This window comes from Pan troglodytes, chromosome 14, assembly GCF_028858775.2.
Source record: "Pan troglodytes isolate AG18354 chromosome 14, NHGRI_mPanTro3-v2.0_pri, whole genome shotgun sequence".
In the NCBI taxonomy this organism is placed as follows: Eukaryota; Metazoa; Chordata; class Mammalia; order Primates; family Hominidae; genus Pan; species Pan troglodytes.
Genome location: NC_072412.2, coordinates 114321302 through 114347297, shown reverse-complemented (window position 1 = coordinate 114347297; position 25996 = coordinate 114321302). Strand labels below are relative to the sequence as shown.

At 38.8% G+C, this 25996-nt stretch overlaps 1 protein-coding gene across 4 annotated transcripts in view; it reads right to left on the bottom strand.

Annotated features, from left to right (window-relative positions):
- The window catches only part of MYO16 (myosin XVI), a 711002-nt gene that overhangs the window by 464891 nt on the left and 220115 nt on the right, over positions 1-25996 (bottom strand). For all 4 annotated transcript variants that reach the window (XR_008538898.2, XM_054665553.2, XM_054665554.2 and 1 more), the window contains exon 4: positions 14126-14269. Coding sequence is in view for 3 of the 4 variants with exons in the window: in XM_054665553.2 (XP_054521528.2) it covers positions 14126-14269 (144 nt within the window). In the remaining variant the exon portion in view is untranslated. The remainder of the gene's footprint in view (positions 1-14125; positions 14270-25996) is intronic.

Here is a 25996-nt window from a genome sequence, read left to right as displayed (position 1 = left end):
TACTTACTTGGTAATATTTATTTGTAACCCCAAAATAATTTCTCATGGCACTTTTGTGGTAATTTGTAAGCCTGAACAGAATGATGAAAAATTTTAGTCAACCAGGGTTCACATTCACAGCTGAGATCAAATAATACACCTTTTTTGAGGTTAAAAAACTGCCTGTTGTTTCAGCTCTCATAGAATAAACAAGTCCTTTCTGTGGTCTTTGTAGTGCCATTTTTTCCACATTTTTGAGCTTTTAAAGGTGGCCCCCAAGTGTACTGCTAAGGTGCTATCCAGTGTTCCTAATTGAGAAGGCTTTGAGGTGCTTTAATGAAGAAACTATATGTGTTAGTCTTCATTCGGAGTGAGTCATAGCACTCACTTAATGAGTTCAATGTTAAAAAAGCAATATTATAGGGGGTGGTTGCAAGATGGCCAAATAGGAACAGCTCCAGTCTACAGCTCCCAGCGTGAGCGACGCAGAAGATGGGTGATTTCTGCATTTCCAACTGAGGTACCGAGTTCATCTCACTGGGGCGTGTTGGATGGTGGGTGCATGACAGTGGGTGAAGCCCACTGAGCAAGAGCTGAAGCAGGGCGAGGCATTGCTTCACCTGGGAAGCACAAGGGGTCAGGGAATTCCCTTTCCTAGCCAAGGGAAGCCATGACAGACAGCACCTGGAAAATTGGGTCGCTCCCACCCTAATACTGCACTTTTCCAAGGGTCTTAGCAAACGGCACACCATGAGATTATATCCCCAACATGGCTCAGAGGGTCCCACGCCCACAGAGCCTCGTTCATTGCTAGCACAGCAGCCTGAGATATAACTGCAAGGTGGCAGTGAGGCTGGGGGAGGGGTGCCTGCCATTGCTGAGGCTTGAGTAGGTAAACAAAGTGGCTGGGAAGCTTGAACTGGGTGGAGCTCACCACAGCTCAAGGAGGCCGGCCTGCCTTTGTAGACTCCACCTCTGGGGGCAGGACATAGCTGAAAAAAAGGCAGCAGAAACCTCTGCAGATTTAAATGTCCCTGTCTGACAGCTTTGAATAGAGTAGTGGTTCTCCCAGCATGGAGTTTGAGATCTGAGAATGGACAGACTGCCTCCACAAGTGAGTCCCTGACCCTCGAGTAGCCTAACTGGGAGGCACCCCTCAGTAGGGGCAGACTGACATCTCACAAGGCTGGGTACCCCTCTGAGATGAAGCTTCCAGAGGAACGATCAGGCAGCAACATTTGCTGTTCAGCAATATTCACTGTTCTGCGGCCTCCACTGCTGATACCCAGGCAAATAGGGGCTGGAGTGAACCTCCAGCAAACTCCAACAGACCTGCAACTGAGAGTCCTGACTGTTAGAAGGAAAACTAGCAAACAGAAAGCACATCCACACCAAAACCCCATCTGTACGTCACCATCATCAAAGACCAAAGGTAGACAAAACACAAAGATGGGGAAAAAACAGAGCCAAAAAGCTGAAAATTCTACAAATCAGAGCACCTCTCCCCCTCCAAAGGAAAACAGCTCCTTGCCAACAATGGAACAAAGCTGGACAGAGAATGACTGTGACGAGTTGAGAGAAGAGGGCTTCAGACAACCAAACTTCTCCGAGCTAAAGGAGGAAGTTCCAACCCACCACAAAGAAGCTAAAAACCTCTAAAAAAGATTAGACGAATGGCTAACTAGAATAACCAGTGTACAGAAGTCCTTAAATGACCTGATGGAGCTGAAAACCATGGCACGAGAACCACGTGATGAATGCACAAGCTTCAGTAACCGATTTGATCAACTGGAAGAAAGGGTATCAGTGACTGAAGATCAAATGAATGAAATGAAGTGAGAAGAGAAGTTTAGAGAAAAAAGTGTAAAAAGAAATGAACAAAGCCTCCAAGAAATATGGGACTATGTGAAAAGACCAAATCTATGTCTGACTGGTGTACCTGAAAGTGATGGGGAGAATGGAACCAAGTTGGAAAACACCCTGCAGGATATTATCCAGGAGAACTTCCCCAACCTAGCAAGGCAGGCCAACTTTCAAATTCAGGAAATACAGAGAATACCACAGAGATACTCCTCGAGAAGAGCAACTCCAAGACACATAATTGGCAGATTCACCAAAGATGAAATGAAGGAAAAATGTTAAGGGCAGCCAGAGAGAAAGGTCGGGTTACTCACAAAGGGAAGCCTATCAGACTATCAGCACATCTCTCGGCAGAAACTCTACAAGTCAGAAGAGAGTGGGGGCCAATATTCAACATTCTTAAAGAAAAGAATTCTCAACTCAGAATTTCATATCCAGCCAAACTTAGCTTCATAAGTGAAGGAGAAATAAAATCCTTTACAGATAAGCAAATACTGAGAGATTTTGTCACCACCAGGTCTGCCCTACAAGAGCTCCTGAAGGAAGCACTAAACATGGAAAGGAACAACCGGTACCAGCCACTGAAAAAAACATGCTAAAATGTAAAGACCATTGACGCTAGGAAGAAACTGCATCAACTAATGAGCAAAATAACCAGCTAACATCATAATGACAGGATCAAATTCACACATAACAATATTAACCTTAAATGTAAATGGACTAAATGCTCCAATTAAAAACACAGACTGGCAAATTGGATAAAGAGTCAAGACCCATCAGTGTGCTGTATTCAGGAAACCCATCTCACCTGCAGAGATGCACATAGGCTCAAAACAAAGGGATGGAGGAAGATCTACCAAGCAAATGGAAAACAAAAAAAGGCAGGGGTTGCAATCCTAGTCTCTGATAAAACAGACCTTAAACCAACAAAGATCAAAAGAGACAAAGAAGGCCATTACATAACAGTAAAGGGATCAATTCAACAAGAAGAGCTAACTATCCTATATATATATGCACCCAATACAGGAGCACCCAGATTCATAAAGCAAGTCCTTAGAGACTTATAAAGAGACTTAGACTTGCACACAATAATAATGGGAGATTTTAATACCCCACTGTCAATATTACACAGATCAATGAGACAGAAAGTTAACAAGGATATCCAGGATTTGAACTCAGCTCTGCACCAAATGGACCTAATAGACATCTACAGAACTCTTCACCCCGAATCAACAGAATATACATTCTTCTCAGCACCACATCAGACTTATTCCAAAATTGACCACATAGTTGGAAGTAAAGCACTCCTCAGCAAATGTAAAAGAACAGGAATTGTAACAAACTGTCTCTCAGACCACAGTGCAACCAAACTAGAACTCAGGATTGAGAAACTCACTCAAAACCGCTTAACTACATGGAAACTGAACAACCTGCTCCTGAATGACTACTGGGTACATAACGAAATGAAGGCAGAAATAAAGATGTTCTTTGAAACCAAGGAGAACAAAGACACAATATACCAGAATCTCTGGGACACATTCAAAGCAGTGTGTAGAGGGAAATTTATAGCACTAAATGCCCACAAGAGAAAGCAGGAAAGATCCAAAATTGACACCCTAACATCTCAATTAAAAGAACTAGAGAAGCAAGAGCAAACACATTCAAAAGCTAGCAGAAGGCAAGAGATAACTAAGATCAGAGCAGAACTGAAGGAGATAGAAACACAAAAAAATCCTTCAAAATATCAATGAATCCAGGAGCTGGTTTTCTGAAAAGATCAACAAAATTGATAGACCACTAGCAAGACTAATGAAGAAGAAGAGAGAAGAATCAAATAGACACAATAAAAATTATAAAGGGGATATCACAACCACTCCCACAGAAATACAAACTACCATCAGAGAATATTATAAACACCTCTACGCAAATAAACTAGAAAATCTAGAAGAAATGGATAAATTCCTCGACACATACACTCTCCCAAAACTAAACCAGGAAGAAGTTGAATCTCTGAATAGACCAATAACAGGCTCTGAAATTGAGGCAATAATTAATAGCCTACCAACCAAAAAAAGTCCAGGACTAGAAGGATTCACAGCTGAATTCTACCAGAGGTACAAGGAGGAGCTGGTACCATTCCGTCTGAAACTATTCCAATCAATAGAAAAAGAGGGAATCCTCCCTAACTCATTTTATGAGGCCAACATCATCCTGATACCAAAGCTGGGCAGAGACACAACAAAAAAGGAGAATTTTAGACCAATAGCCCTGATGAACATCAATGCAAAAATCCTCAATAACACACTGGCAAACCGAATCCAGCAGCACATCAAAAAGCTTATCCACCATGATCAAGTGGGCTTCATCCCTGGGATGCAAGGCTGATTCAACATACACAAATCATTAAATGTAATCCAGAATATAAACAGAACCAAAGACAAAAACCACATGATTATCTCAATAGATGCAGAAAAGGCCTTTGAAAAAATTCAACAGCCCTTCATCCTAAAAATTCTCAATAAATTAGGTACTGATGGGATGTAGCTCAAAATAATAACAGCTATTTATGACAAGCCCACAGCCAATATCATAGTGAATGGGCAAAAACTAGAAGCATTCCCTTTGAAAACTGGCACAAGACAGGGATGCCCTCTCTCACCACTCCTATTCAACATAGTGTTGGAAGTTCTGGCCAGGGCAATCAGGCAGCAGAAAGAAATAAAGGGTATTCAATTAGGAAAAGAGGAAGTCAAATTGTCCCTGTTTGCAGATGACATGACTGTATATCTAGAAAACCCCATTGTCTCAGCCCAAAATCTCCTTAAGCTGATAAGCAACTTCAGCAAAGTCTCAGGATACAAAATCAATGTGCAAAAATCTCAAGCATTCTTATACACGAATAACAGACAAACAGCCAAATCATGAGGGATCTCTCATTCACAATTGCTTCAAAGAGAATAAAATACCTAGGAATCCAACTTACAAGGGATGTGAAGGATCTCTTCAAGGAGAACTACAAACCACTGCTCAATGAAATAAGAGGACACAAACAAATGGAAGAACATTCCATGCTCATGGATAGGAAGAATCAATATTGTGAAAATGGCCATACTGCCCAAGGTAATTTATAGATTCAATGCCATCCCCATCAAGCTACCAATGACTCTCTTCAGAAAATTGGGAAAAACTACTTTAAAGTTCATACGGAACCAAAAAACAGCCTGCATTGCCAAGACAATCCTAAGCAAAAAGAACAAAGCTGGAGGCATCATGCTACCTCACTTCAAACTATACTACAAGGCTATAGTAACCAAAACAGCATGGTACTGGTACCAAAACAGAGATATAGACCAATGGAAGAGAACAGAGGCCTCAGAAATAACACCACACATCTACAACCATCTGATCTTTGACAAACCTGACAAAAACAAGAAATGGGGAAAGGATTCCCTATTTAATAAATGGTGCTGGGAAAACTGGCTAGCCATATGTAGAAAGCTGAAACTGGATCCCTTCCTTACACCTTATACAAAAATTAATTCGAGATGGATTAAAGACTTAAATGTTAGACCTAAAACCATAAAAACCCTAGAAGAAAACCTAGGCAGTACCATTCAGGACATAGGCATGGGCAAGGACTTCATGTATAAAACATCAAAAGCAACAGCAACAAAAGCCAAAATTGACAAATGGGATCTAATTAAACAAAAGAGCTCCTGCACAGCAAAAGAAACTACCATCAGAGTGAACGGGCAACCTACAGAATGGGAGGAAATTTTTGCAGCCTACTCATCTGACAAAGGGCTAATATCCAGGATCTACAAAGAACTCAAACAAATTTACAAGAAAAAAACAAACAACCCCATCAAAAAGTGGGCGAAGGATATGAACAGACACTTCTCAAAAGAAGACATTTATGCAGCTAACAGACACATGAACAAATGCTCATCATCACTGGCTGTCAGAGAAATCCAAATCAAAACCACAATGAGATACCATCTCACACCAATTAGAATGGTGATCATTTAAAAAAGTCAGGAAACAACAGGTGCTGGAGACGATGTGGAGAAATAGGAACACTTTTACACTGTTGGTGGGACTGTAAACTAGTTCAACCATTGTGGAAGTCAGTGTGGCGATTCCTCAAGGATCTAGAACTAGAAATACCATTTGACCCAGCCATCCCATTACTGGGCATATACCCAAAGGATTATAAATCATACTGCTATAAAGGCACATGCACACGTATGTTTATTGCAGCACTATTCACAATAGCAAAGACTTGGAACCAACCCAAATGTCCATCAATGATAGACTGGATTAAGAAAATGTGGCACATTTCTTGGTGTATACCATGGAATATACATGGTGTATACCATGGAATACTATGCAGCCATAAAAACGGATGAGTTCATGTCCTTTGTAGGGACATGGATGAAGCTGGAAATGATCATTCTGAGCAAATTATCACAAGGACAGAAAACCAAACACCACATGTTCTCACTCATAGGTGGGAATTGAACAATGAGAACACATGGACACAGGAAGGGGAACATCACACACCAGGGCCTGTTGTGGGGTGGGGGCGGGAGGAGGGATAGCATTAGGAGATATACATAATGTAAATGACGAGTTAATGGGTGCAGCACACCAACATGTCACATGTATACATATGTAACAAACCTGCAGGTTGTGCACATGTACCCTAGAACTTAAAGTATAATAAAATATAAATAAAAAGAACTTATAAGATGCTTTCTCTCTATATACATCTTGGCTCTCAAGACTATTGTCCTGCTAGGGACACAAGAACACATTAATCCAAAAAGTCACAGCTGAGTGGTGGCATGGGGTTCTAGCTAATAACTACCTTTCTCCTACCATGTGTGCAGTTTGTAGCCAACTTCCTTCTCACTGGACTTTCTAGGAGGCTAGAAACTACATTTCCCAGGCTCCATTGCAGACAGAATTCCACATGCGACCTAGTGGCCACCAAGCTGACACACTGGAAAACGAAGTGAAGAGCAAGAGGCCCTGCCCACACCATGGGACACGATACCTTCCAGAAAGCTTGATAGCAAAAGCAATTGACTCTTCTCAGCAGCTGAGATGGAATTCTGAGTGCCCTGGTGCCATGCTGCCAAGCAGTGGGTGGCGGCAGCATTGATATTTTGCTAGAACAGTTCTGTGTATGCTTGGGCAATTTTCTTGGCTGTGTGGCAGCCAAGTTCATTCCCTGGTTTCCCTGGAGATCCTGTAAGCAAACTAATATGATTTTTAAATTCCCTTTCCGATTATTCTAACTAGTATGGATTTTGTTGCCTACTAGTAAAAACTCTGTCCAACATAGGTGGGGAGCCCATGGCATGAAGAGTTCCTAGAGATGAAACTATGTTGAAAATATGATTATCTTTAAACATGTTCTATAAGCAAACCAAGGGAATTTACAAGCATCTTGCTGAAATTGTGAGGAAGCGATATCAATTTTTCTAGAGAAGAAGGGATGGTAAATGGAAATTAATTGCACACTTCCTGCTATTACAAATGTATGATGTATAACAGGGCAATGCTTTTGTCTTCATTTAGTATGCTGCCTTTGTTTTATTGCATCAAAGATTTTTTAATAATACATGTATAAGTGCTAAAAAAAAAGCAATATTATATATTAAATAAGGTGCCTGCAAACAGACGCATAAAATTTGGTGATATGCTGATCTGTTTATGAAAATATCATGACCAGAGATTTGAAGGAACCTAACCTTGTATTTCCTCTAGGAGCGAAGCTCAGTATTTGCTAAGTATCTGTGTTCATAATGACTCTATAGAACAAACTACCTTAAATAAGAAGAATCTACTGTGTTATTTATTTATTTTTTTTTGAGATGGAGTCTCATTCTGTTGCCCAGGCTGGAGAGCAATGGCGCGATCTCGGCTCACTGCAGGCTCCGCCTCCCATGTTCACACCATTCTCCTGCCTCAGCCTCCCGAGTAGCTGGGACTACAGGTGCCTGCCACCATGCCCAGCTAATTTTTCGTATTTTTAGTAGAGACGGGGTTTCACCATGTTAGCCAGGATGGTGGATGGTCTCGATCTCCTGACCTCATAATCTGCCCACCTCGGCCTCCCAAAGTGCTGGGATTACATGCGTGATCTACCACGTCCGGCCCTCTACTGTGTAATATTTCTTAATATTCTTCCCCAATTTTAAATAATCAAGTTAAAAAGCTGTGTTTTAAAAATAAATGTATGATAATATTACAGTGAAAATCATGATATTATTAGCCCACTTAGGGACTCTTAGCTCTGAATGAATTATAAGCAATATAGCACCAGATCAGAGTGGTCAGGGGTCCAAGTTCTGACGCTGGCCTTTATGGGATCAAATCTTGTCCCTGTGACTAATACTATCTGGACTTCAGCATGTAGATTTGCCTCGTTCTTGAATCAGTAGCCTCAGCTACGTAAAGCAGAAAACGCTGGCACTTTCATAATAGAATTCTGTGAGAATCAAGGGATTCTTTTTTTTACAATTTTCTTTACAATTTTACTAATTGTAAAGCATGTGAAAAATGCCTGCTGCATAGGGAGGGCTGCATAAAAGTTAATTGTTAGTATCTGCTAGAGTTTTCATTCACAGTAGCTGAGCCTCCTCCAAAACAAAACACATTTGTGGCTCAATTCAGGTAGCACTGTTGTAGTGCTGTTAGGTAGACGATGCCCCCTCTACACATGCACTCACATGTCTCTGCTTAGCAACTCAGAATAAATCACCTCACACATCAATAAAATTATTTTTATGGATGACTTCCTGAAGAACTTGAAAAATGTGGCTTGAATATATCCTTCATTCATTTTTACACCCAATCTTCTGCCATTCACTCTATTCTAACTTTCTCTATCTCAGCAAACAAAAATTACAATGTCAACTTTTCAGGTTTCAGGCTCAAAAAGTGGAAGTCATCTGTGACTCCTTTCTCTCCACCCTAAATCCAATCACACAAAATACAGACAACTCTGCCTTCAAAATCCTGTATATCCAGATGTCAACCACTTCTTGCCACCTCCACCACTTCTAGTCTGGACAATAGATACCTAAATGTTCCCTGTTCTTCTCAGTTGTAGAATTTCAACAGAGCAGCAAACGTGATCCTCTTAAACTGAAGCCATCACGTCACTTCTTTCTGTACCTCCTTCTCCCCAGGGCTTCCCTAATCACCTAGTTGAAAGCAGATTCTCAAGTCCTTGCAAAGGCTTGACCTCACCATGCCATTCTGAGTACATCTATCCCCTGACCCCTGTCACTTCACTGCAGCTGTGCTGGTCTCCTTGCTGTCCCTCCAATACATAGACCCTGCCACATAGCTTTCTATGTACCGTCCCCTCTGGCTGGCACACTTGCACCCACGTATCCATGTATCTCCCGGCTCACATGTCATCTTTTTCATGAAGCCATCCTTAATACTCTGTTCCTTTCTTCCTGACCTTTCCAAAACCTCTTACTAGTTGATATACTATAAATTTTAGTCATTTGTGTGTTTTATCTGCTTTTCCTTAATAGGATGTAAGCTCTAAAAGACAGGGTTTTTCTGCTTGTGCTCACTGCTGACTCCCTTGAGTACACACAGACGGCTACCACAGATTTAATAAATGAATCAATGCTGCACAGTCTCTCTGGCCCATCATCAAGCTCTGGAAAATGGAAAGAAGATGGAGCATACAGCCTTCCACATTGGACAATAGCATTTCATCTGGCAAGTAAAATACATTTATCTTTTGAGGTTATTGGCAGGAATGTATTTTTACAATAATTAGAATTTTTATGACAACATATTTTATCAACATTTATTCAGAGTAAATTGCTTCTGTGGATGGATACTTAGGCTGGCTATAACACGGTATGAATACAGCTACTCAGATTTGCTTAATCCATTAATCAAATTTCCCAGGGGTTCATTTGATTAATGGCATTGTTTGTTTTCACCACTAGAGTATAAAATATCTTCTCATTCACTGTGCAGCATCTCAAACATAGTAGTCATTCAATAAATATTTAGTAAATGAATGAATGAATAAACAAACTGTAATTTCCCTCAAGGCAGGCCTTATGTTCACACATAATCGGTGATAATTTATATTTATTAAGTGAATGAAGATGATGATTGGTTAGTAGAAGTCATTGAATGAGAGCAACTAACAGATATATTACTTTGTACATTAGGTTGCATTATTCTGCACCGTGAGAAACAGGACATTGCTGAGCCATGAAAATATTGCTAATAATTTGAAAATTATACATTTAACTCTATGATCATCCATGAAACACAACTAGTTTTTTCCCCCTCAATTCTGTTTGATAAGGAAAAGCAAACTCATCAGATATTGAGATGATTTGTGTGCTAAAGCAAGCACTTGTAATACAAGTGTAGAACACGTGAGGTAAAGAAGTCTAGAATATGTAAAAGGATGGATGTGGTTATACGGCAGATTTTATTACCTATGAGTTAATATTGTCAATATTTTTCAGGCTGAATTCCAAAAACTGGCCTGCTTTCTTTCATTCATTTGTTGATTCATATATTTAGCTTGAGAGATGATATTCAAGCATACACTAAGCATCTATCAAGTGCTAGGCACCGTTTTAACAAACAGCAATGCATGCATGTGCTAACTACTTCTGTGACTTGCTAGAAGCTAATTATTTATTAAATGCCTAACCTGAAGCTGGTGTTAGTTAGATAAAGAATTACTGAATATACATCAAATTTTTCCAGGCAGAAGAGATGTTTATTTTAAAGGCAACTGGCCATTAATGCGATTGAGTTGTTGCCATGGGAACAAATAGGAGTTACAGAAACTGTATCTCATAAGAACAAAGAGAAAAAGAAGTCATTATTTAAACAAGTATAATATTCGTAATGGGATGAAATATCAAGGAACACAGATAATATACTGGTAATCTTAACAGTAAATGCGGGCATGTATCAAAGAATTGGAAGATAAAATAAAAGTACAGAGAAGGAGTGTCTAGAACTCTCCACATCCTAATGAACTTAGCGCTGAGTCTGACAATGATGTGAGGGTATTACTAGTTAGGACAACAATATAACACTTCTCCAAATTGTTACCCTTTTTCTAAACATTCATTTAGGAAACCAGGATTGGTGCCATTTTTTAATCAAATTTCCTTTGGAAGATGCTGCTTAGCCTCAACATGAAGAAGGCTAATGTCTATTACCTCAGTTACACAAGGAGGCACAGGAAAGGTCTGAGTAACTTGCCAGTATATCTAATTTATTTTTATAATTATGTTGTTACGCCAGATACCAGTCCTGATGGCCTGCCCCAATCCTAGCTCTGGTTATAAACATGCCTCCTTCTTGTGCTCAAGGCGGTCTAAGTGTTTTGCTACCTCTAGACTATAAATGCTAGTTCTGACAATTATGCTGTATTAGCCTGTTCTCACGCTGCTATGAAGAAATACCCTAGACTGGGTAATTTATAAAGAAAAGAGGTTTAACTGACTCACACTTCTGCATGGCTGGGGAGGCCTCAGGAAACTTACAATCATGGTGGAAGACACCTCTTCATAGGGCAGCAGGAGAAATAATGAGAGCCCAGTGAAGGAGAAAGCCCCTTATGAAACCATAGGATCTCATGAGAACTTACCGTCATGAGAATAGCATGGGGGGAACCACGCCTATGATTCAGTTACCTCTTATGACATGTGGGGATTATGGGAACTCCAAGATGAGATTGGAGTGGGGACATGGCCGAACCTTATCATATGCTATCTGTGATACCAGTCTCCTAAATGCTGAAGGGGAGTCATTTCATGTAGTTATAGATACTGCACCTGAGTCACTACACTGTTATTTTATGAGCTATTTTGCTTGAAATGTAACTCAGATCTGACTCTTCTTTTCTTGGTCATAATTTGGTTCATCAATTCAGGGCTGTTCCTGCAATATTTAATTGTGAGTATCCTGTGAGATACCACAATCTAGACTCAGTAGAGACTACAGAAAGAAGGCAAGTCCTCTTGCTCTTTCCCATCAGAAATAAGAAACTGCTACATTCAGAATGGAGGAAGGGAATCCTGGCTGGCAGTGAAACTGAGATCTCACAAACCTTTCTGAACTCAAGAAACTGAAGCCTGTGTCCAGACATTTGCATTGAGGAAATGGAAGCAGGATTTTAAAATTTTAAGCACAACCATATGAATATTCATTTGTGAGAATAAGTATGGCCATTTTGCATGCAGGAAGAAAGAGCTTCTTTTGGCACGGCTTAATTTAATTAATAATAATTAGTCAGAGAAAAGAAATAAGGATGGGCTTTGAAAAAAATTAAAACTAGTATTTAGAAAAAAAGAAATCAGAACATAGAAAAACTGCAAAAGCCATGAATCAAGCCTATCTCATTCTTTTATAATTAAAGCAGCTAGTTGAACTATCAAAAAATGTATCAAACAACTACTATGAACGTAGTTCCTCCTTAAATGACCCAGCTGAGTGCTCTATGAGTTGTTGGCATTCTAAAGATGTCTAAAGTTGATCAGGTCACAGCATTACTCGAAAGGTGATTTGGTTCCTTTCTGTAATATATTTTATAGTTTTTTTCAATTCTGGAGAAATTCTATGGCCTTTATGGTGAACTGGCAATTCAGTGCCTCTTAGGCTCTGTATCTACAAAACAAAAATCTTGTTTTATAAATGAGTCAGGTAGCTTTTCATGCTTTTTTATGTACAGTACTAGCCCTCTAAAAATGTATATTTCAGCTAAATAATCTTTATTTCCTTTGTCTTTCCTTAATATACCCTCCATCTTCCAGAATTTGAAAGAAATACATTTTTTAGTGACATATATTTCTACTGTAAAAAAAAAAGAAAGTGTACATATTCTTGAAGGACAAATCAGAGAAAACTAGACAAAATTAAACCTCATACAAGATTAAGACAGTCCCAATGTACAGCCTTTAATCCCAAAATATTTTTGTTCATAATTTTAAGAGCGGGGGAAGAGGGGCAGTATGGTGTATTTAAAATGTTTTCCAGAAAAAAGCTATGCTCCCTAGTAGTGTAGATGCGATCTTATTGGGGAATAAGGTCTTCGGAGATGTGATCAAGTTAAATGAGGCCACCTGCCTTAGGGTGGGCCCTAAATCCTATGACTGGTGTCTTCTGAAAGGAAAGAATGAGAGATTTGGACACGCTCACACAGAAGAAAGTCATGTGCTGATGGAGGCAGAGACTGGAGTGATGCTGCTATAATCTAAGGAACATCAGGGACTGCAGGGGTCACCGTAACTAGGAAGCACCAAGGAAAGTTTCATCACTAGGGCCTACAGGGGGAGCACGGCCCTGTCCACACCTTGACTTCAGACTTCTAACCTCCGCAAAGGTGCTTGTGTTCAGCCACCAACTATGCGGTAATTGGTATGGCAGGCGTGGGAAAACAATATTGGTAGCATGGCTCAGTGACAAAAAATGGACTTCTGACAATGAACTTGAGTTCTTAACTATAGTTTGCTTTTGGCTTATGGCAAGTTGTTTAATATATTCGAGCATCAGTTTGCTTTTGTGTAAATTCTTGAGAGTTTACATAAAAAAAGTGAAAATCCAGGTGCATAATAGCAAGGCATTAAGAAGTTAATTTTTTAAATAAATAAAATAAAAGCAAATCATTCTTGCTCATATATTCCAGTGTGTTTCCTAAAAATTGTAAATAGTTTCTTGAAATACTTTCTAGAGATCACTATTCCAAAATAAAGTATGTGTGAGGATCAACGTCTGGATGTAAGATTAACTGAAAATAACAAACAAAACAACAAACTCCAATGCTTTTTATATTTAAAGTTCCCGTTTTCATGTAAACAAACATTGTAGACACTTCTTTACTAGATGTAACCAAGAAAAAAAAGATTCAATATAAACCATATCTCCTTATAATGTTATGCCTCTTTGGCTAAAAATTTAAAAATAAGAATGAATTGAAAAGCAAAATTATCAAACCATTTTAGTTGAAACTGACTTGTATCAAGGCATATAATTCCCAAGGAAAGGCAAGAGAAGTTGCATTTGGCATAGTATCTGCACAAATTGTTTTATAAACTATGTGACCCACAACCTTAGTCTCTAATTATCTTGTGTTCTAGGGAAATACATGATAACATATGCAGATTTTTCTCAACCAAAATATTACATATTGTAAAATAGCATTAGTTAAATATATAGCCTTTTACATGCCATCAAATCTTCAAATGGTAAACTGAATTGCTTTACTTACTAATACAAGAAGCAGGACAATATCAGGGTTATCGCAGGCACAGGCAATGTGCATGGGCGTCCAGAAGTCTTCATCCTGGTGGTTGACGTTGACTCCTCTGTCAATCAGAATTTCTGCAATGAAGGCATTATCATACCGAGCACACTAAAAGAAAGAATACAAGGAAATATCAAATTATTACAAACTGTGATATGGCTTATTCCAAATGTCCACAGATTAAAAAAAAAACTTCAATGCCAATTTTGGGAGTTGAGAGGTGAAGCTAACCTGGGAAAAGATGGATTTCCCCAACTAACCAACAAGGAAAAGAACATACGCAAGACTTCTAGGGAACTGGGTCAAGGAACAGCAGACAGAAAGAAGAAAATCAGGGTAGATAGTAGGAAGGTCGAAAAAAGTACTTCACTTACTGGTTTTTATTTCATTTGTAGATAGGATTATTTAAAAAAAACTTGAACCATTTACAATAATTATCTTTCTAAAAATACAGAGTTGATCATAATACCCTTCTACTCTAAAACATGCATCCTTTGTCACTGTCAAAAGAATAAAGTGTAACTATTTAATGGCATCCAAGATAGATAAGGCCCTTCAGAATCCCTCTAACTTAATCCCTCAACATTCCCATCTGTAACCTTCACCCTAGTCACGTTTCACAGCATGTCATATTGTAAGAGGTAACAGCTGAAATTTAAGAGTCTCCTAAAATGAATTTTAATGATTTTATAATGTTGCATTTTATATATGTTCAATAATTTACTAAATCAAACCATCCAGCAACTTAACTTTATTTACTATTTATAGTTCAAACTCAGGTAAATATTGTATATATAAGTCAGGGCTGGCATCACGGGTGTACAATCTATGCAACTGCACTTAGATGAGTCCTGTACCTTGATGTTCTGCCTTTACCATCTTGAATGTTTAATTTTGAAAAGTCCCAGATATTTATTTGCATTGGCCTCTTCAAATCATCCAGTCCTTTTATGAGTATTTTTCTTTTTCTTTTTCTTTTTTTTTATTTTTTGAAACAGAGTCTCACTTTGTCACCAGACTGGAGTGCAGTGGCACGATCTCAGCTCACTGCAACCTCCACTTCCCAGGTTCAAGTAATTCTCCTGCCTCAGCCTCCTGAGTAGCTGGGACTAGAGGTGCATGCCACCACACCCAGCTAATTTTTGTATTTTTAGTAGAGATGGGGTTTCACCATGTTGGCCAGGATGGTCTCAATCTCTTGACATCGTGATCCGCCCACCTCGGCCTCCCAAAGTGCTGGGATTACAGGCAAGAACCACCACACCCAGCCTTACGAGTATCTTTCATATTTACATCTATACGTTACATAATGCTAAATGCATATTAGTACAATTAGTTTTTAAAAACTTATTATTAAATAGGTCAGCAAAATTTCTGGGTTATGAGATACATACTTTTTCTGTGATGTGTATGCATAGAACAGATTTCTCTCCCCAAAGGAATGCCAATCAATATCCCACTGGAAGCACTGGCACACAAATTTACCCACCAATTTACTGGATAGTACCATTAAAAACAAATCATTGTAGAATTTCTGCTTCCCTGTAACAGAGACCAGAAGTACCTTCCTGCTTGAATCAACTAAAAAAGAAAAACAAAATATATGACCTCTGAATGATGGGCAGCAAACAAAATAAGCCCTACTACTGTTCCAGCCTCCTACCTTGAGAGAGTTCCCAAGCTACAGCACAGGGAGAAGAACCTGGCTTGACCAGGGCTGGCTCTTGAAATGTCTTGAGAGACCAGGGTGACTAAATTTCAGAGCAGAGTAGCAGAGAGGACAAAGCTGCACAGAGAAAAACTTTAAAGTTCTAAAGAATGCCTCCCTCAAGTGCTCAGCTGAATAATGATCAGCACATGCACTCTAGGAAACTGCCCAAGGTCAGGCAAAGAACTGCCTGAAAAGAAAGAGGACTCAGGGCTCATAAGTTGCAAGAAACGGTGCCTGTTCCTGCCAACCAGACTGAAAACCGTGTAACTGACAGAGCACTGGGTAGAGTACTAGATGTGTTTTGCTTCAGTGGAGGGAAATATGAGTCCTAAACTAAATGCTGTTCTGTTCCCAACTAAAAAATTTCAAATACAGGCCCTGAAAAGATGAAACTGTTTCCAAATAACTTAGTAGCCCCCAAAGAGTTCAAGATTATTTACAAAAATATTGAATACCCAACAAGGCAAAATTTACTCTGTCTAGAATCCACCAAAAAAATTGCCAACTATACAAAAAATCAGGAAAATAGGATCCACAATGAACAGAAAAATTGATAATGGAAACAAACCAAGAAGAGATACACCTGTTAGAATGAGCAAATCAGGTGTTAAAACTGTATTTATAACTATATTCCCTATGTTCAGAAAGTGAGGGGATCTATTGAAGATGTTAAGTACATAAATGAAAGATATTAAAAAGACTCAAATTTAACTTTCAGAGATGAGACCTTTAATGGCTTAGATGGGATCAACAGCAGACTAGATATTTCAGAAGAAAAAGATGAATGAACTCCAAAGTAGCAACATAAATTAAACAAAATATGACAAGGAAAGAAAAATAATTTTTTAAAAATGGCAGAGCATCAGTGATCTGTGAGAGATCTTTTTAAAAGATTATATCAGACTGAAGAGCACTGAGAATTGTGACTATATGAGTTATATATATTTTCTCATTTAGTATATTTAAAATATAATTGTTTAAAAATCACAAGAGAGTAAAAGGCTTATAATATATACAGATTAAAATATATCACAGCAATAAAACAAAGGCGGGAAGGGGAGAAATGAAAACATAACATTGTAAGGAATGTTTTTATGCTACATGTGAATGGGTAGGATGCCACTTGAAACAAGAGAGGGTTATGTCAAAGATGTATCCTAAAAATACTAAAGCAACCACCAAAATAACATGCACCGTGCGTAATACCGCTAAAGAGTTAAAATTGAATCACGAAAAATACTCAAACCTAAAGAAGGCAGAAAAAGAGGAAAGAAAAACAAATGACACAAGTACTAAAAAAAAGGAAGGTGGTAGATTTCAACCAAACATATAAGTAACCATATAAATAAGTGCAAATATTCTAAATGACACAGTTAAAAGGCAGGGAGTATTAGACTGGATAACAAAGCAAGAGCTAATAATTGTCTCCAAGAAACCCTCCACTCCTTCCACTGAAACCAAGAAGATGAAAAGCATGTTCACTTTTGCCACTTCCCTTCAACATTCCACTGGCAGTACTAGCCATGGCAAAAAGGAATGAATAAGAAGCCAAATTAATCTAGATTGAAAAGTAAAAATTAAAACTGCCATTATTCGCATATGACATGATCATCTATGTAGAAAATATAATGGAATATACAAAGTTATTAGAACCAATAATAAGATAGCAAATTTGAAAGATACAAGATCACTATACAAAAAACAAAGATATTTCTATATGCTAGTGGTAAGCCTTTGAAAAATAATTTTTAAATTAAAATAGCATTAAGAATATTGAAATACTTAGGGACAAATCTGACAAAATATCAGTAAGACCTGCATGCCAAAATCAACAAAACGTTAGTGAGATAATTTTTTAAACCTAAATAAATGGAAATTCAGTGTGTTCTTGGGTCAGAAGATGCAATATTGTTAAGAAACCAGTCCTTCCCAAATTGATCTGTAGATTCAATCCAAATGTGTCATAATTCCAGAAGGGTTTTTTTTTATAGATATTGAAAAGCTGAATCTAAAATTCATAAGTTAATGCAAAGGACCTAAAATTGCCCAAAAAACTTTAGGGTGGTGGAACCCAAAATTCATGGACTAAAGCTAACTAATTTCAAGACTTGTTATGAAGTTATAGCAATCAAAGCAGTGTGGTGTTGGCATAAAATCAAATTAATCAATGAAACACAATACAGAATTTAGAAATAGATCAATTCATGTATAGACAACTAATTTTCAAGAAACTGGTAAGGGCAATTCAGTGAAGGAAGAATGTTCTTTCAGTCAATTATACTGAAACAATTGGGTACACACATGTATAAAAATACTTTTGACCTATATTTTGTCCTATATAAAAATATTACTCATAATGTAAAATTGCAAAAAATGTAAAACCAAAAGTTACAAAAGTTCTAAAAAGAACATAACAGAAAATCTTAGTGATGATACTAAAAATGCAGCCTATCAGGGGAAATATTAGCAAATCGAATTTAATGAAAACAAAAATCCTCTACCCTTCAGAAGATACTTCTCAGTGAATAAAAAGACAAGCCATAACCTAAGACAAAATATTCACAAGACACCCATCTGTTAAAAGACATTTATCAAGAATATACAAAGAACTCTCAAAATTCAGTATTTCAAAAGAAACAAACAGCTTCAAAGATAAGGCAAAATATTTATCTCTCACTTCACCAAAAAAATGGGTGTTCAAATTACACTTCACAATCATGATACACTAACTGAATACTCATACCATCCCCTATTATCAGATCGTCTCAAGAGTGTACAACAACCACCATGAAAAAGCATGGTGTGAGGTCCCTGAAGAGTATGGAGGAATGTATTAGCAGACACCATTATTAGGATTCAAGTAAGCAATAGGTGCAATGACAAATGCGAATTCTTACAGAATAATTTTGGTTTTGAACTAAGGTCTTTCTGTATCTGATGTTCTGGGCGATGTGTAGCAATAAAAAAAACGGTCACTAGACTCAGTGCCCTGACCGTATGAACTGAGGCCCCATCCCCTGGAGCTTCAGGTTTGGGTACAAGGACACAGAAGGTGAGTGGCACAGTATGAAAGTTCAATAAATTTGATGTTAGAATGTGAGGCCCGGATCTACTTCATTTTAGGAAATTCATATGCAAGTAATTCCTTTTCTGCCCTCTTCAGCTTTGTGATAGCTCAGCGTATAATCAATAAAGATGTGACCTCCTCCTTCTGTGCCTGTCAAGATATCCTCGACCTGCACCTCAGGAATCTACATTTATATTCAGATACCTGAAGCTTGGATTTTCACTGTCTTTCACCAAACAGAGTTAATTAGATCCAGTGTTGAAAGTGATATCAGCCCCTCTCAAGTGATATAATTTTGGGAATCACATTTCAGAGGATTATGAATAATAATTTGACAGCAATAAATACTTTCTAGTCACTCTTGTCTGAAAAGAGTATGATGGTGGAGCATTCCTGTTACAATGTTCTTATAATATTGTTATGTAGTAAATCTACTTCCCTAGAAAGAATTTTCTTCAAGCCAGGAAATCTTCCTCCCAATTCAGGTTGTTCTTCCTTATGTCAGCCACATTCTGGTGACACTTTATGGCACCAAGAAAGTGACTGGACCCACATTCTGTCATGCCCAGCAGAACTCCAACACCACCAGGCCCTCCACCTGCAGCCTGGAGCCAGGTCCCCAAGCTCCTGCTGTCACCTTCATTTACCTCTCAAAATGCCAAGAAGAGCTAGTTAAGGTGGGACCCAGTGCAAAATGAAAATTCGTGGCTTCTAGTTTTAAAATTATTGACAATTTCAAGATAGTGATATCAGAGGGTGAAATCAAGCATGGTACCTTTCTAAAAAGAAGGCCCCATGTGATTATATGGGTAACCTGCCTGTGATGCCTGCCCTGAATTACCAAGCCCTTTAATCAACTAAGCTCCTAGATTCCTTCATGGCCACAGATTACTCCCCTCCACGGAATGATGCGAACCCAGCCCAATTTCCACTTCTGGAAATGTCCAGAGAACCTAAATGGAAGTCAGTCTCCCTGAAAACACCATCTCTCCTGCAGCCTTGTCCAGTGTAGGGAAACTTATTCTTCCACAGAGCACTAAAAAAGCTTGGATATCTTCTGAGCTTATCATTGATTCTTCTGGAATCACTGAACGCTTACATTGATGTGCTTCTTTCTAAGATTTACCCAATCCTTATGTACTACCTCATCTCCCAACCTGGTCACTCTTCTCTGTCATGGAAGACTTGGGGACCATGATGACAGTCTTCTCTCCCCTTAGAACACCATCAACAGAGGAAGCATTAATGATATCACTTACTCCACATAAGATCCCCAAAATGTCATCCCTCCTGAACACCATCAACAGAGGAAGCGTTAACAATACCACTTACTCCACATAAGAACCCCAAAATGTCATCCCTCCTGGACTCCACCAATCTTTATCCACACATCTGGTTTGTATTAGCAAGACTGGCTTCACTCTGAAATATTAAATTCTGGCATCCCAATCTATGACTCCAATACCTCATTCTGCCTCCTAAGACAAACTGAGAGAGCAAAGTGATGAGAGAGCAAGTCCTTCCTCAAAGGCTGTCCAAACCGTTGACCGTGTGGTTAGAATGTGTCAACAAATCTTTTCAACACAGCATCAGCAGTTCACAGCTTCTCTTGTACTGCACTATTTCACTCATATGTAACTTTCTAAACAAAGGTAATATGTCTTAATATACAAACTCAACACAATGCACATTATTGATTCATCTGAAAGTACTGAAAATCATAGGAACCAAATGACAAGCAAAGGGAACTTCGAACTTAAAATGCATTGTCTATTTTTTTTTTTCTGTCTTGGTGTAAGGGGTGGTTTCTGGATCCTGGCCCTTCTGATTGGCTAATGAACATATCATGAATGACCCTGAAATCTATCACTCAGTAAATCAGAAAATCATTACAAATATTTACAAATCACACATCAAGTCTGAAGATTCAAATCAAATTCTGTGGTTCATACATAAGAGTTATCTTTTGCCAATTTTTAAAATGAGTGTTGGATCTATTTTAACATGACTTTTCACAAGTCTACATGTTTTACAATGCAAGCTTCCCCTTCTCTTCTCTGTAGTGGTTACAGAGCAGTCATGGCAGAGGAGACTAGAGAAATAATTACTAGGAAAGCATCCAGTTTGATCCAGGGTTGTCTTCGTGAATGTCATGTGCCAGGCACAGTTCTACCAGTAAATTAAAAAAAAAAACAAAAAACAAAAAACAAAACTCTGAACTTTTAGGTAGCTATGGGGGAAGAAGAAGTGATGTGAGGTGCACGATTTGAGTGAGATATAGTCCATGTTTTTGTCCTATGTTTATGAGTTCTCAGTAGTTCAAAGAACATTTCTATAGTGAAAGTCAGAAACAGTGACAGAGAGAGAAGAAAAGTAGCGGACAAAATAGATAAATTTATATCAGCAGCAAAATAAATTTAAATTTATTGCAATTTCTTAAAATCTAACATGATTCTGGAACTTCCATACGCTTGTTTTTATTCAACAGCAATATCGCAGACTGGCCCTTTCAGCCTGTGCTTGAATCTTTGCAAACTCTCGTCCACTTCTCTGCCACCATGTCACATTGAAGGATCATATTCACTGTAGTGTTATCTTGAACATACTTATTTTTGCTTTTCATGATCTTCTCTCTGGCAAATATTATACTCCAGATTATCTTGCCATAGATAAACTACCCAGAATGCTGTGAGTTGAATCATATTTATTATTTCTATTTGCACTGCAGAGAGCCGCAGCTTCCAGCCAATTGAACCAGACTCTAAACACTGAACCACATCCAGAAATTTTAAAATCCTAAAAACCTGTTACCCTTTGGGTGAATGTAAACCAATCTCCTTCATCAGCAGCACTGGTTTGCTGCATTTTAAATTCTCTAGATTTTATTAGGCAACACTGTATTCCAGCTGTACTTGGCAAGGTATATATAAAGGTGAATTACATAGTAACTACTCTTAAGAAATAGTGCTGTTTGATATTGTGAGGTTTATGATAAAGGGTATACATAGCATTCTATGGAGTCACAGCAGAAGGTACCTAACAGCCTGATAGGAATTGGATAATTGAATATGGGAACACAGGAGCTAGTCTTGAAGGATCAAGAGGCAGTGAACAAGTGGGTGCGGCCTGGGGTGAGACATTCATATATCTGTTAGTTAAATGTACATATTCACTGAGGAACTACTATGCACCCAGTGCTGTGCTAAGCCAGAGGGCTGATATTATAAACAAGAACTCACCTCTGAACCAACAACCTACAACTGGGGAATGACGCAGGCAGAAAGCTGAGATGGGACCGTGGTGAGCTGCTGGCCCGTCTCGGTAGAGCTCCCCAAAGTAAGAAACAGCCTGACTGATATTGAGGAGGAATGGGATCAGCCATTTGTGGAATTATAAGCAGTTTGGTACATCTAGAGAGTAATGTAAATTATTAGGGTTGCTTAAAGAAAGACTTTCTAAGTAGGTGAGTTTCAGGCTGATAAGTAAGGAAACCCTTTCTTGCTACAAAACTCTAGTTTCTCCAGGAAAGATTTTGTTACCAGTGGCTTTGAAGGTGAATGTCTGCAAGTTTCCTTAGGGGAGCTATAATTCTTTAAGAAGTCTGTGAAAAATGCCTTGTTATCTGCCTTCACCCTGTCAGGAAAGAGTTCTGATTCTTAATACTTTGGGGTCCTTATTACAAAGATATAAAAACAAAACGAAACACAAAATCTAGTTGCTAACTTCAGTGGGGCCTTTCTTAGATCATCTGATGTGGAGCAAATCAGGCCCGTGTGGTGTATTCCTAAAAAATGGAAAACTCATCCATTGGGTTTCCAGTAGCATTTAAAGCATCATCACAATGTGCTCTTCTGTTGCCCTTTTGCTCCCTAAGCCATGCATGCAGGGAGTCATGATAAAAATACATCCGCAGGCAGGTCAAGGTTACGATTCTCTTCCAAGATTCAGCTGGATATCTCACTAATGATCTAAAATTCTGAACTAGGGACTTTCCACTTATGGATGTGATGGTTCTCAAGGACCCAAAAGACAATGAATTTGAAAAAAGCCACATCCAGCCAGGATTTTGAATCTTGAATTGCACCCCTGGGGTTATGTGAAGAGTGTCTTGTTCACAGTCCGTGGCCCCTCCATTGCCTGTTTGCCAGCTCCAGGCAGCACCCTGCAGCGCTCACCCTCAGACATCAGTATCACCCAACTCGCCTGGCTGTGCCCGCTCTCTTCCCTGCCCCTCGCCTGCCTCCTGCTTCCTGCTGCTGCATCCTCCATGGGGCCCCCATTCCACATCCTCCAAGGAACATGCAGGAACAGCCCCTGCGAGGTCCTTGGAGGATGTGGAGTGGGGGCCCCGTATGGAATACCTTCCTGTGCAGAGGGGATATTGTCTTCTGCTGTGATTGATGTTCTTGCTAGAGTCTGCCCTTGTAGCTCTTGCTCTTTTTCTTCTAGGAAAGCAAAAAAGGGGCTTGGAGTTCAATGGCCAATGTCCAGGTGGGTGGGCAGGGTCACTGGTGGACAACTTCCACACAGCAACTATTTTTGTTCTTTAACACCTAGACATTTTTAAAAATAAGATATTTCTCTAGGCATTTTCTCTAGAATCCTGATATTCTGCCTCTTTACAAAATACATTATTTTCTGCTAGACTTTGAAGATATTAGGCTGTTGAATCACCCCTACTGTAGTAAGGTGCTAATTATCTCTGCTTCTTATAGCATGCAAGCCTTTAGAGAAACTGATGGTGAAGAGCAAAGAGCAGCTCGGTTTTGGGCAGCACATTTTCTTGTTTGAGTAGCCAAATTATTACATTATTCAAAATTTAAACTTTGAATAAAAACAGTCTTAACTAATTTTATATGTTGGTTTTATTATATGAAACACGCATGTTTCTTATTTAAAATGTTCAAGTCATTTGTAAAAGGAAACAGAAAATAATTACAAAACCTGGTCCCCTTTTCCCCAACCTGAGTCACTGTTGAAAATTGCTTATCTGGTCTTCAAGATCCTCCGTTGGCTATTAAAAGGATTCTCTCTTTCTCTCTCATACATCCGATTGTGCTATATGCACTATTCTGTAACCCGCTTTGGGCATGTATAATATGTTTTGGACATAGTTTCAGATACATTATGGCTCAATTTTTTTTTTTTTTTTTTTGAGATGGAGTCTCGCTCTGTCGCCCAGGCTGGAGTGCAGTGGCGTGATCTCAGCTCACTGCAAGCTCCACCTCCCAGGTTCAAAACATTCTCCTGCCTCAGCCTCCCAAGTAGCTGGGATTACAGGCGCCCGCCACCACGCCCGGCTAATTTTTTGTATTTTTAGTAGAGACAGGGTTTCGTCATGTTAGCCAGGGTGGTCTCGATCTCCTGACCTCGTGTCTGCCCGCCTCGGCCTCCCAAAGTGCTGAGATTACAGGCGTGAGTCACCGTGCCTGGTCGGCTCAATATTTTTAACAGCTACATGAATTCCACTGTTTAAATTCCTATATCTATGTTACAACTAGAATTCACTTGATCAAAGAAAGAGTATTTCTTATTTCTAATATATTTCACCTGAGCTTGGCTATAGTCTGAGGCTGAGGGTTCAGTTACCATTGGGAGCGCCTTCTCAATTGCTCATCGAATAAAGGTAATAACAAAACCCTGGACAATATTTTAGCAAAACGTAGGTAATACTGTTTTTTACTTCATAAACATAATTTTTTTTTTTTTTTTTGCAAAGAGTTAAATCTAAGGTTTCTTCTATACTGGCCTCATGAGACCAACTGCCTGGGATACAGACATTGTTACTTTTTGCAATTATTCCCCTTCTGTCTGTCAGAGTACCTGATACCTGCCATATGTTTAACACAAGCATTCAATAAATGGTGGGGTAAAAAGATTATTTCAGATGTATTTGTTGAAATTTTATTAAAAATAAGATAAAACTAAAGATGCTATATGGCCAAAACATTAAAATATGTTTCTCAAATATCTACCTTTAATAGCAATTGAGTTAAACACAACTAAGTAATTTCTGCAGCTGATTCTTGATGCCCACACACGCATTCTCTCTTTCCCTCAAAGTCGCTGATCGTCTCTAATTAGAGCTCAGTGCTGATGAAGCATCAGGCTCCGGAATGTGGGACGCCCAAAAGGTGAGGCCAACAGCAGATACTCACACTTGACATTTTAGATGGCTACATTGCCTTTTTCAGTACCTACGACATTTTGAAACCCTGTAATTTCATCTCTCCAGCAACCTGCAATTTTTCATTTGTTTTTATTTACTTGGTAACCCCAGGGAAAGGAGACTTCAGCACTCAGCACCTGCTCCTTCAGCTGCCACGAGGTTTCCTTATCCGTCCTCCAGATTCATCCTCCACTTTGTCTTAGTCTCACAACCTTTGCATAACAACATAAAAATATAATATCCTTGCACTGGGTTGGGAGTTAATAAAGTGCCTTCCATCTACTTCATCAGTTTAACCTTCTCATTTCTTTTTCCTTCAGATGCTACCATTTCTGAATCTTTATACTCTGTCACCTAGGCTTAGATTATACTCTGTATACTGTTACCTAGGTCTTCACCCAAAGAGACCCTTATATCCTTAGAGCTCATTCATTCATTCATTGACTATGCATTGAAAATTCACTATGCATCACATGCTAAGAACAGAAAAGTATCCAAGACAGCCACAGTTTTTGAGATTTCAGTCTAGCAGAGAGAAAAAACCACATATTCCATTAATTATAATCTATTGTGACAAGATCTACGGAGAAGCAAGAAGTGTATGTTATGAGACCTTGGACAAGTATTCACTATGCATCACTTGCTAAGAAAAGTATCCAAGACAGTCACAGTTTTTGAGATTTCAGTCTAGCCAAGAGAAAAAGCCACATATTCCATTAATTATACCTCATTGTGGCAATATCTACAGAGAAGCAAGGAGTGTATGTTATGAGAGCTTGGACAAATGGGTTATTAAGCCGGACCAGGAGAGTGAGAAAAGCCTTTGTAACTGATGCCCAGAAGCAGCCACAACAAAATAATTGTGGCCCCATTGTTTGCCTCCTTTGC